The sequence below is a fragment of the Centruroides sculpturatus genome, unplaced genomic scaffold (genome assembly GCF_000671375.1).
Source record: "Centruroides sculpturatus isolate CEXI.00-Female unplaced genomic scaffold, Cexi_2.0 scaffold667, whole genome shotgun sequence".
Classification (NCBI taxonomy): domain Eukaryota; kingdom Metazoa; phylum Arthropoda; class Arachnida; order Scorpiones; family Buthidae; genus Centruroides; species Centruroides sculpturatus.
Genome location: NW_019385247.1, coordinates 358,828 through 372,204, shown reverse-complemented (window position 1 = coordinate 372,204; position 13,377 = coordinate 358,828). Strand labels below are relative to the sequence as shown.

Below are 13,377 nucleotides of genomic sequence, written 5' to 3'. Positions count from 1 at the left end.
AAAAAAAACTTGGAGGATCAAATTTGACACGATTCCAATACTTTTCCGTTTTATATACATACCAAGTTGGTAAGTAAAAAGGAGTCGGAGTCGGTGGATTTTTTGACGACTCCGACTCCAACTCCGGCTAAAACACCAAAACTCCGACTCCACAGCCCTGGTGAAAACAAGTAAAAATGAATATAATAATACACAACGATTCACTAATGTCTATAGATTTATTCAATATTTCAAAGAATTGCTTGTTGCATGTTTCATTAAAAAAAGTAAAATAAAATAAAAAGTAAAAATAAATTAAAGACAAAATTATTAGACCACCCTAAGGTAAGGACATAATTATTAGACAATCTTATCTAAAATCTGGTTGGACCTCCTTTTGTTTCCAAAACAGCATTGATCCATAATGGCATTTGTGAATTAAATTTTGGCACACCTCAGGAGATATTTCAGACCAAAATTGTTGAATTGCATTTTTCAATTCTTCTTTAGTACCAAGGTAGCCTTTTCTGATTGTTTTCTTCACAACAGTCCATATGTTTTCAATTGGTTCTTCAACTGTATAAAGTAAATTATTGCTTAAAATGTCACTGAATGCCACACCAATCATTGTTCCATTGCAGACGCGCATTTTTTCTACACCATATGATGATATGCATACCTTCACAGATAATGGAAATTTCACAGCCTTCTGGAGACATTCATTTTTAAAGTTCTCTTCAGGTTGTTGCCAAACTTTAGTTCCCACATTGTCACCATATCCTAGGCAAATACAATTCTGGTCAGAGAATGTAACTTGGTTCCAGTCATTGGTGGTCTAATATTTGTGTTCATTTGCCCAGGCCAACTGGCATTTTTCTCATCATGATGTTAAAAAAGGCTTAGTTTTTGTTTTACATGAGGAATAGCTAGATTTTTTGGATTCAGGTACCCAGATTTAGACTAGCTGAAGCTAATCAGACCCTATATCCAATCTAAGACTCGACAAGTCATGGGTTGAGGATTGTGAAGTTGAATGAAGTTGTTTTGGTTATTGAAATGTAGCTATCACATGGTCCTGACTGTTTGTGTAGGTGTGTTACCCAGAAGTTACATCTAAACAATTCCAACTGGACACTTGGTCACTAACTTGCCAGGTTCCTTCCATACAGAGAGGAAGTGTGACACAGTTGTAGTATTTTTTTCTTTGTCTTGTTCAAATGTTGCTGGATAAGTTTTAGACTTGGTAAGTGCTTATTATTTTCTTTATCCTATCTTTATGGTTAAAATATACAAATAAAACATACAAATTTTGATTTGTAAACTTTAATCCTATTGATTGGCTCTTAATTGAATGATTACAGACTTCAAAACAGAAAATGACTTCCAAATAAGTGAGAACAGTAATGCCCAGCAAGGAAAAAGTGACTAAACAGTGACTGAAATAAAATTAGTTGGCCACAATGATATACATTATTGTAATAAGTCAAGTCCAAATGTTATTTTATGTTTATGGATTTTGTTTCACTTGACATTATAATTTCGTTTGAGAACATTTTCTTTTGTTTAAAAAGGACAATAACTTATTTTCATTATTAACTAATAGTAATTACAAATAAAGCAATTATACTTTGCAATTATGACCAGAAAATACCACAAATCATGCTTCTGGCTATTGGCGCTGTTTGCCACAGCAGCATAATTTAGAACTAATGCTTGCACAGGGGGTAGACATTCATGCGCATTTCTTGCATGTTTGCTTTAGCATAAACATTATTGCAATTGTAAATTCTGGTCCAAAAAGTTTGTTTTTGCATGTTTTTTCCTCTTCTCACATTTGCATAAATGCAACCTTACAGCAAAAACTCATTTAGACTTTAGTCACTGGCAAAACTGGAACTTGGGAATTTCCAGTTTTGTTTTCAAGTGCATCATATCCAAGTCAGTTGACCGAAATTAGAGAAAGGGATTATTAATTATCCTTTAATATATCTGTATATTTTGATCTGTTCTTTACTCGGTTTCTTTGTTTTTTGTAGAACATAACCATAAGCTAATAAGAACCAAGTTGGTCAGCCAGTTTGGTAATTAAGCACGGGAGGCATCTATTAGAAGATATATAACATGTCTCTCGTAAAAAAAATTGAAAGAAAAAATTCACCTATATATTTACTGTTCTTTCTAATGAGTAATTAAAATTTTACAAATTAAAATTTTTAATTGGTTAAAACTGTTAATTAGAAAAAGTTTTCAGAGTCACAGAATTATTAAAGTTTAAAACAAGACATTTCATTAAATAAAAAAAACTAGAGACAGAATGTATAACTTTTCCAGCGAAAACACAACAACGTAATAGAACAAATTTAAAATTAGTCTGCAATGAGATTTTGTTTAAAAACAATTTTTATACTATTAATTACAAAACTGCAAATAGTTTAATCTTGAGAGTAGAGACAAGTTTTATATAAAATTATAAATGCTAATGAGAAATCTTCATGAAGTCTGATTCCATTTGAGCTGACATGTGATCTCTTTCTATCTATCCACTCCTCAATCTATAACCACCAAAATTTAATAGCATCAATGTCCTTTATACACCTGAGGCCTGATATTATGTTATAAATAAAAATAATATTTGCAACACTATNAAATGTTTTAAATACTTCTTATTTATTTTAAAATTGTTTATAAATAAAAATAAAGAATTGTTAATATTCATGGCAATATTCCCTGTATAAAAGTGAGTCAGTCAGTTTTTAAAGGTCAGCAAATGAGTTTTAAAAAAATAAAAGGAAAATTTTGATAGGAAAATGAAGTTGAAAGAACTTTCAGCAGTGAAAGTGAAGTAGAAAAGAAGTTAAAGCAAAAAATAATAATATTTTTCTCACTCTTTTGTGTTACAGATTGATTAATGTAGTCATTATTAAGAACATTAATAATAGCCAATAAAAATTAATTACAATATACTAAAGACATCAAATGTGTGGGACTATTTCACAGAATGTGTAAGAAACCAAGTCCGAGTGTTATTTTTTAGTTATTTTTATTTTTGCTTTTATTCTATTTTTGTTTGGGGCTTATGTTTTGTTAGGACAAATTACTTTATCAGGTTGTTCAATAAGTTTTGTTGTTCGATAAGAGGTTGCGCTATTAGGATCGTCACTTTATTTCTCTATAAATAGTACTACTATTTCATAAACACGTGCCAAGTTTCAAGTAGATCCATCAACTCATTGTATATTTGCAGCTGTTCAAAGTTGACGTGTCACTGTATTTTTCCTCACCACTCACCTTAGAAACTTAAAAATAGAAGAGAAACCAACTCACTGACGAGAGAAAAGCGCTTTAGATAAAACTCGCACACACTTGCGCTCCTGAGCAGAAAAAAGTAAGTCCTCACCAAGAAAGGGGGAGACCCCACAAGCACAAACTTAGGAACTTGCTAAACCTTACAGAATAAAACATCCCGAAAATTGTCAAAAAGAATAATGTAAAAGGTTAGTGAGTATTGTCAGAAAATAGAATGCCAGGCAAACAAGAAAAGTTTATTATTAGCAAATAAGTATGTAAATGAGAGGAGTGATCTCACTCAGAATTGTGACATCACCTCACAGTATAAAGACCGAACCTCAAGTGAAGATGATCAAGGTGAGCTTCTGTTAGTAACGAGCGTGGTGAGCTTCTGTTAGTAACGAGCGTGGTGAGCTTCGTATCAACAAATGAGAGAGAGGTGTCCGATAGGATAAAGTAATTCCAAGGCGATTTTGAAGTTATTCGATTTGTGGATCGAAGATTAGAGAAAGTCTTGAGAATTGAGGAAAAAGGTTCCTAGTATATTAAGGTGATGATTAGGACCTTTAATTCATAAGAATTATTGTACATAAGTTAAGTCTTTGAATTTTTTGTAGAATTCCAAAGGGGAATAGAGTTAAGTTAGAACATAGATTGATTTGAGTTTTGTCAGGTTGATTCTTATTGATTTACGTTGAATAAATTGTCATTTGATTTTTACTAAATTTTGTATATAGTTATTACTAGAATTTTTATTAAATATTGGATTGTTTTTGAATAACTTTGTCATTATTTAATTCGGTGCACGCTGAAAGTCCAGGCCAGGCACATTAACGCGAATCCGCGTAAAGTACCCGTTAGGTAACAGCTATTTCCGGCACACAGTCGTGTCAATAATTGTTGGAAAAGTCGGAAAAATAATATAGTACTTTACAAATGTGTGAATATAAAAAATAGTAGTAAATGCAATAAATTTTCAACAACAATATACAACAAAAATGGAAATAATTCAGCAATGATTAAACATTTAAAACCAAACATGGAATTACTTTATCTACAAGACCAGGACAATAGCCAAATTATTTAAAACTCTTAACAATTTCGTCATTAGTCTATCTTTAGATCAAATTGTTGTGGAAATGGCCACTGTTGATAATGTATCAATTAGAGCAACCATAAAATCTAGCTTTATTTGTGAAAGTTTAACAAAATGAGGTTATAAACTTCCTAAAGCTAAAAGAGCTGTTAAGAGGTTATTCAATAAGTTTTATGAAAAAAATAAGACTGAAATGATAGAGTTTTTAGAAAAAAAATTAAAAGAAAATCAAAGATTTAGGCATTATACTTGATAAATGGACAAGTGCAAAAATGCAAAAATGTATAAATATTAATGTGTGTGGAATTGGCAATGAAATGCTTAATCTGGGTTTAGTTAGAATTTTAAATTTGTGTACAGCTCCACACAGCTAATATAAACAGTAGAGCACCATTTAAGCACATTTAATATAAATTTAAAAAACATATAGTTGGAATAACCAGCAATAATGCATGCGTAATGATCAAATTTCGACAAGATTTTCCTAATATTTATGGGTGTTTAAATCACACTATACACACAGCCATTTGCGACATACTCTATAAAAAGAAAAATATTTCCAACATACATAATCACGACAATTTTGATTATGTTAAAGAAGATTATTTTTCTGACAAGAGCAATGATGAAGCTAAAAATGCAGAAGTTGAATTAACAAATGTAGACAGTTTAGTAGATAATGCAAAAAGTATTCATATTATTGTTAAATATTTTTAAAATTCTACCATGCAAAATAATCTTTTACAGGATATTATCAAAAGTGTTTTAGGAAATAAACTGGACATAAATAAACTTAGACATAAAAATGAATTGGAATTCATTGCTCCAGATGGTTTTAACATTTTTAAGAATATCTGACATTATTAAAGATGTTCTTGAAGATATTGGAAATATACATTTAATAGAAAATATTAATACCAAACTATTATACAAATTGGCAAATACTTTAAAAAAATATTAAATTAACGACTGAAGCTCTTAGCAGAGATAATGCAAATCTAACAACTGTTCAATTAGCAATTAATTTTATGATTGCAAAATTAAGAGAACTAACTAGTAACGTGAGTGGAGAGTTATTAACAGCAATGGAAATTCAAATAAATAAATGCAGGAACCAAGAATTAGAAGAGCTGTTAAACTGTCTCATAAATGTTACTAACTCTTCAAAGAAAATACTAAATTTTACAACAGATCTAATGAAAAAAATTGTTTGATGGTAAACATAGCAAAAATGATGGAGAGCATTCATCTGAATCCAAACATACTGCACATGAATATACCATGCCAACAATGGAAGAACTAAATCAAATATTATAAACCACAAAGTGCCCAATATAAATTTGCATATCTGAAAAACGAATTTGNAAAAAAGAAAATTAAATATGTAGTTTTTAAAATCACTGATATAGTTTAAATATGGCTCTGGGGGGTCGCCAGAATTTTTTAACTTGTAAAGGGGTCACGTATTCAACAAGGTTGAAAAACACTGCATTAGTAAAGCAAAATTCATTTTACATTCAATATAATTGGTAACCTAGATAATGTAACAATTTTAAGAAAACAAAGCACCCCTTACAGTTTATGAAAAACCAAATAGATACACAAATTCTCTTAATTCGAGTAATTAGATCAGATTCTAATATGAAAATGTAAAATCTGGACAGCTTTTTAAAATATGTATATGATTCTGGTTTGAAGTCTCTCTAAGAAACTTCAAATACATGTTCATACTGTATAACTGGCTCAAAATGACTGCATACAAATCAATCTTACTGAAGTGTTGCTTTTGTAAACTGCAAAACATTAATAACATTTGAAATGGAATTTGGTTGATCCCCTTTTAAGATTAAATCTTATTGAATTTTGAAAACAATTAATTGCTGTTGCTTTTTACATCAAATGAACATTTTCTCAAATCAACCCAGAACTGCAAGAATTTAAGTAGATTTATAACTATTACAATTATTTCTCAGTATACACACTGTTCTGTAATATTTTAAGCTTTTTGTCAACAAATTCCAAGAGAATATTTTCTGTTGCAGCTAACTTTTGTATAAAAATTTGTTCTAAACTATTAGACAAATTATTAAATGCATTAGTTTTTTAGAGTTTTATTTTTTGAGGAAAAAATAATTTTTATTAAATTTATGCATTAGAAATAGGGTTCATTTTCATAAAATTTATTGGAAAATGTAATTTACTTTTTATTCAATAAATACTTATTCATATATACTGTACACTTGTTATTTTTTTTAACACCACTTCTTCTCGAACCCAGATTCAGAACCGAAAAGTAATCAAGGATCCAACTTGGACTCATTGAGTCCTAAAAGATTAGGTCTTCCCAAACACTAAGTTTAGTCCATTAATTTCAAATGCCCTCACACTGTTTTTGCAGAAATAATGATATTATATTTCCTCTATTCATTTGATGTTTCTTGAGCTGAGCTGATTCTCATTGTTTTATAAATTACACATAATACCTTCTATCTTGTCTTTGTTGTTTTCTTTGGTCTACCAGGTTTTTTCTTGTTCTTCACACTTCCTGTAACTTTAAATTTGTTGAGTGCATATTGCACAGCTGTTTTACTAATCTTAAGCTGTTCAGCTATTTTTCTTTGAGACTTTTGTTCATTATGTAATGTTATTATTCTCCTCTTAATATCATCTGAAAGCATCTTTCCATGGGCCTTATTTATGATCTTTATGATAACAACTAATCAGAAAATATTAGATATTCTTTATGCAAATTATTTTGTATGTTCATTTACATGCTTATTCTCTACAGTTTTAACTGTACTATTTATTTTCATAACTCATTATTTATTTTTATTTTTCATAATTTTCATAACTCAAATTTCCTGTAGTGCTCTAATGATTTTGTCCTTAGTATTGAATGGTGTAATACTTTTGTACTTTATTGCAAAAGTTTGTTGATATTTTATGATACATGTAATAATCCTCTCATTCATATATTAAATAATCTCCAATAGATATTAGCACATGAATACATATTATTATATTCATTTCTACTTGTTTTCACTTAGTGTATTCAGGCTTAAAAAGTTGTGTGTTACATTTCAATTGGGGTGGTCTAATACTTTTGTCATGGAGTTGTTTATAACATATCCATTAATTTGTGTGTATCAAATAATAACAACTTTGATAAATTAATAAAAATAATCTATATTTATATGAGAGATTACTTTTAACATGAATTAATTTCATTAAATTAAGTGTAATATTATGAAATATTTTTATTNAATAATAACAACTTTGATAAATTAATAAAAATAATCTATATTTATATGAGAGATTACTTTTAACATGAATTAATTTCATTAAATTAAGTGTAATATTATGAAATATTTTTATTAACACTATTAACTAAATAATTAACACATAATGTAATATTTTTTGGTGCTATTTAAACAAAATTATAGAAAGAAATGATAGGTGGTCAAATTTCATAATTTGATTATTTTCATCTACATGGCAGATTTTAGACTAAAAATATGCTAATTTATAATTAGCTTAATTCTAATCCAAAAATAATCCAATGTACTGATGTTGGCTATTAGAAATCAACTACATTTGTTTATTCATACATCAATAATATAGAAAAACATTTAGATGTGCAATATTCGTCAGCACAACTCATCACTAAATCATGAAATGTTGATATAATAATCAACATTTCATGATTTAGTGATGAGTTGTATTATAACAATTTTCATCTTTTTGAAACTTATTTTCTCAAGAAAAAATAAATTTAAAAATAAACAATATGTGTTTTTTAAATCATATAGTACAGTATATTGATAATTTAAGGACATTGCCCTTAAATTATCAATATACTATATGACTTAAAAATGATTAAAGGACAAGAAGCTTCAAGTAAATTGAATAATATATACTTTCTTCTGTTTGTTAATTAATTACACAAATGTTACTTAATAATATGAAGATGAAAATAAAAAACATTAATCTCAGAAAATTAAAGCTGATTAAGTTATTTTCTAACTTAAAGATGGTTTTTCTAAATTAAAGTACTAATAAAATCAAGTTAAGATTATTGCATAAATACTGCATTCAGTAAATAAAAGTGATTCTCATAACTGCTTCACTTGTTGAATTTCTAATGTGTTCAATACTGAATTCAATCACTGAAATATTTAATGAATAAATTGACTGATATATGTTTGAATGAAATAAGAAAGAATAAAAGTTGAGATTAGCATTATATTAGTTTTCAAATGGTTAAATAATTTATAATAGGAAATAATTGCAAGAAATTTAAATCAACAATTCAAATAATCAAACTTTGATTACACATAATTTCAAAATTTAAACATTAAAAACACAATATGTAACTAATTTGAAAATATGAATAATAAATAACATTTCTTACCTAATACTTTATCACTAATTCCTAAATGATTTTCAAGTTCTGTACAAACTTTTGAAATTAGTGAAAGTTGTTCCAATTTCAGCATTTCTTCAGTAATTTGATCCATGATTTAAATAATTGTTACTAGTTTATAATATCTGAAAAATGTTAAAACCTAATTAGCTTATAAATCTTCTTTATTGATAAGTGCTAAACATATTTGTGATTTATTAATTCATGAACATAAAAGGAATATGTGTTAATTTTAAATAAATTAGATATTATATAATTATAATTGATTTAATTAAACATTATGCCAAATATTTCATTCCAAATGCACTTTGTAAAAGGTCCATTGTACACCCAAAGATAAATCACTTCAGAAGTCTGATCTCTTTAAAGAAAGACTTCTAAAGGAAAACTGAAAGATGTCACTAGGGCTAAAAAAAAAAAAAATCCAAAGTGACAAAAGGATGAGAAAGAACATTTCAGATATGGCGAATGTAAATATGAATGGTAATCAAAAACTATATTCTGTGTTCTTATCATATTGAAGGTGTAATAAAAAAGTTATTTAACATAGAATGTGATTTTTTTAGTTACAATTCACTCATGAGTAAAAATGCAACCATAGTATTTGTTTAAATTATAATTCAATAATTTACATTACTTTGGTTTTCACTTAGGTCTGCAGAAAACCTAAATATTGTCTGAAGAAAAATTCTTGTTAATAAACTTTTCAATACATTTTAACAGTTGTCCATCAATTATTGTTTTGTCAGTCTTTAAAATCCCCATCCACAGTTCTAAACTATTTCCATCTTTTTGTTTGTTCATGGTGAGCTGACAGTTTGTGGCTATTATTAGCTCCTTTGTAATTCTTAATTAATGGAGTTGTTTTTCAACACTGAAAATAAAAATTTTTGCTTTTTCTCATTTTGCTTCTGTATTTTTATTGGTCATTAATGTTACAGCTGATTGTGTTTGGATTGTCTTGGAGTAAGTCATACCAGTGTTCCTTCAAGCTACATGTTCAATAAATAATGCAGCACATTTTTTTCTCAAAGCAGTTAGCTTTATTCCAGTTTTAAATACATCATTTTGTTCCCAAATTCCTTGAGTATAAAAAGCCGTTTTTCTAAATAATTTCCATTCAAGACTAAGACCTTATGGCACTGAGATATGAAAGCCTGTATGCCTTCATGGCACTACTGTATTGGTCTGTGTCTTACCCAATTTCTCACTTCAAGAATAAGTTTTTGGGGCCGTATTTTGGTCACTAGTCCCTTCTTTCAACGACGAATGACATCAAAACAACAGACGAAATTTGTCTCTCAGAAACAGTGGCGATTCTGACACTTTTAACAATCTCATCTTCATTGACAACATCACATTACTACTAGGTTGATTATACATGTTTGTGTTATCTGCTCATGCAAAACAGTATAGAATTTTAACCAGCAAATTGTAGTTTTCAAAAATGCAGAGTACGTAATTATAGATCACATGGCATGGAAAGCATACATTCAAATAAAGCACCCAATTTTGATGACATTGTTTTTGTTTTATAACGTTTTTACAGATTGTAATGTCAATTTGTCTCTTAACAAATAAAAATTTTAATAACCTAAGTTAGAAAAGCATGTGTACTTAGATATTTTTCGAAATATTACCATCTAATTTCTCCTTAACTATCTAAGTAAGATTAACATCATATTCAATAGTTCAGTAATTGATGTAAAATAAAAAAAAAAAAAAAAATAGAATCAGTGACGTTTCCAAGTAGACACTGGAAAAAAAATCATAAGCATTTTCTCACTCAAAATATTCTTTCCTGAGATAGAGACCGTTCTCTAATATGATTGTACAGCACGAGTAGCATCCAGTTGTCCATACTGGATATAATGAAAATCGAGGCAAAAGACGAAAGACAAAATACAACTATCATCTCGTCTTCAAGAGAAAAAGTTGTTCAGAATCACATTTGGAGAGACGTGATGATCTCTCAAGATGTAAACAAATGATTAGCCAATCAGCGAACAGCTTATGAGAGATGAGAGATAATGACCAGAATACAGCCTCTGGTTGTTGTCATATCTTTCAGAGATGCAGTCTGCAGGACGATAGAGGACCAAAGAGATGAAAGTCTGAAGGTACAAGATCCAGGCTTAGAGCAGATGAGGAAGGACAATTCACCCAAGTTCTGTGATCACCTCTTGGGTGCAGACTTGTGTGTGGCCCCACATTGTCATGAAAAAAGAAAATTTTATTCAAATCTTTATGGCAATGAACACCTGAAATTATTTCTTCAACTTCCCAGGAGTCTTAACATAGGTTCCTGAACTGATCATTACACCATACAGGAGTACAGTCGACCCCCCTATAACACAGTAGATACGTTCCGTTCTTTATGAAATTGATGTTCTACGAGTCCTTAAATACATGAGCCAATCACAGCCAGGCACGTATGCAGTTTACGGACTACAGCTGTTTGAAAGGTTTTCTTCCATAAAATTAATCAATTCTAGACTAATTTGACTAAACATTTCCAAAACACGTATAATTTTTTGGGAATAATCCATATAAACTATGCTATAAACAAAAAATTGTAGGATTACTTACCGAGTGTGGACTGTTTGACAACACAATTGCTTAAGCTTGTTTTCGCCGTGGAGCGGTGCATTGAACGGGGCACGGATGTTTCCTGATAAATTATTTTTCTGTGAAAAGTTTACTGAACTTTGGAAAAATCATCAATATAAATATAATTTTTACGGATGTTAAATAATAAATGGTTTTTAGTAGGCCCGCTGCTCATTTAAACTCAATGATTTGTGCAATATCTGCTATTGGTCTAGATTCGACCAATCCTGTCATGACACGAGTCAGTGATGACGTTTTACCGTTATATAGGAGTCTCTTTTAGTGTGTTTATACGAATACGGTTGCAATTTTTTTGCTGTTATATATGAATCCTAATTATATGAACCTGTTTTATAGGGGGGTCTACTGTATATCAATAGAAATAACCCTTTCAGAGTTCTAGAAGACTGTAGCCACAATCTTGTCAGTTCAGGGCATTGTCTTGAACTTTTTCTTCTGAGGAATTGTGTATGCCCTGCATGGATTCTCTTATGGTCTCAGGCTCAAATTGATGAATCCATGTTTCATCTTCTGTGACAATGGTTGATAAATCATCACAATCAGTCCTGTACTGAGCAAGCAACTCAGCACAGATGATCCTTGATTGTTTTCTCTTAATAGTCATCTGTTAGGCTTCAAAGGATCCAGCAAGCACAACCTTTGAACACCCTAAATTGTGGACAATTGTATTGACACTACAAACAATCAAGTTGAGCAATGAGTTTTCAGGATGTGATTTGCCAAATCATCCTGGGCCCTTAGTCTCGAGTTTTTCGTGTTACAACTCCCAACATGTTGAAGGCATCACATGGTACCATCTCAAACTTTGATGTCAAATTGGTAGTCTTGAGTTACAATTCATGTGCTTTCCAATCTCACCATGTGAATTCTTACTCACTTTGAGTCAAGCATGTGAAATCTCTACATGAAAGTGAAAATGGCTGATGGATATGCTATCAAAGCATTAGAAAAAGCAGAAAAAGTTGTTTAAGAAGGCAACAAATTTTTCAACCAGGAGCAGATGCCATTTCTTTTCATGTCAAGTCAACACTAATAAAAAAAAAATTTTAATTCATAATTGATAAAATTATACAGCAAATTTTTCCAAAAATAAAAAGAAGTATCTAATTCATTGAAAAAGAGAATTAAAACGATAGTAAATTATATGTATGAATTATTAAGAGCATAGACACTATATTAAGATTATTTATTAATCAGAAGTGTTAAGTTCTGATCAATAAATAATCTTAATAGACAAAAACAATTTAAGAAATAGATCAAGGAAGAAAACTATATGAAGAAAGGATTAAATTAAAATACTTTTCCATTGCACAACAAATTTTTTAGCTCCAACACATGCAATTAATTTTTCAACTAATTCTCTCCACAAATCGAATTGTCTTATTCTTGTAAATTCGTTGTCAAATTTTTTCTATTGTTCATTTTCTTATTATTTTCTATATATGTTACTAATATTTCTTCTTGTTCTTTCATTTTCACTGTAAATATTATATATATAATTTTTACAGATAAGTTCAGAGTATAAGAACAGTAGTATTAAAATCAAACTTAGCAAGGTTTTCATTTTAAATGATTTTGTTCATTTCTTTTGACAACACAAATAATGTCTCCAGTAACTATTCTCTTCCTATAAAACTTCCTGATAAACAGGTACAGTTATCATATGTCATTACATTAGTACAGTGTTTTTCAACCTGTGGGTCGCGACCCCCCTGGGGGTCGCGAAGCCTTACACGGGGGGTCGCGGGTAGAAGTAAAAGACAAGTGTTTGTAGGTCTTACACTACATTAAAAAACTACAATTTCAGCGACAATTACGGCTCACCCCAGAAAATGATAGCGGAAAAAGTGTTGAGCTGATTTGCAAAAGGAAATAAAAAGTAGAAAAGTATAAGCTGAAATTCAGATACTAAAAAAAAAAGGTCAACAGTTCCCTGTGCGTAATGTTATAATTAAAGGAA

General features: G+C 29.5%; 1 protein-coding gene across 2 annotated transcripts in view; it reads right to left on the bottom strand.

The window, feature by feature from the left end:
- The window catches only part of LOC111636691 (ATP-dependent RNA helicase DHX8-like), a 74,866-nt gene that overhangs the window by 59,803 nt on the left and 1,686 nt on the right, over nt 1–13,377 (bottom strand). For both annotated transcript variants that reach the window (XM_023381986.1, XM_023381987.1), the window contains exon 2: nt 8,775–8,911. In XM_023381986.1, the coding sequence (XP_023237754.1) occupies nt 8,775–8,880 (106 nt within the window). In that variant the 5' untranslated portion in view covers nt 8,881–8,911. The remainder of the gene's footprint in view (nt 1–8,774; nt 8,912–13,377) is intronic.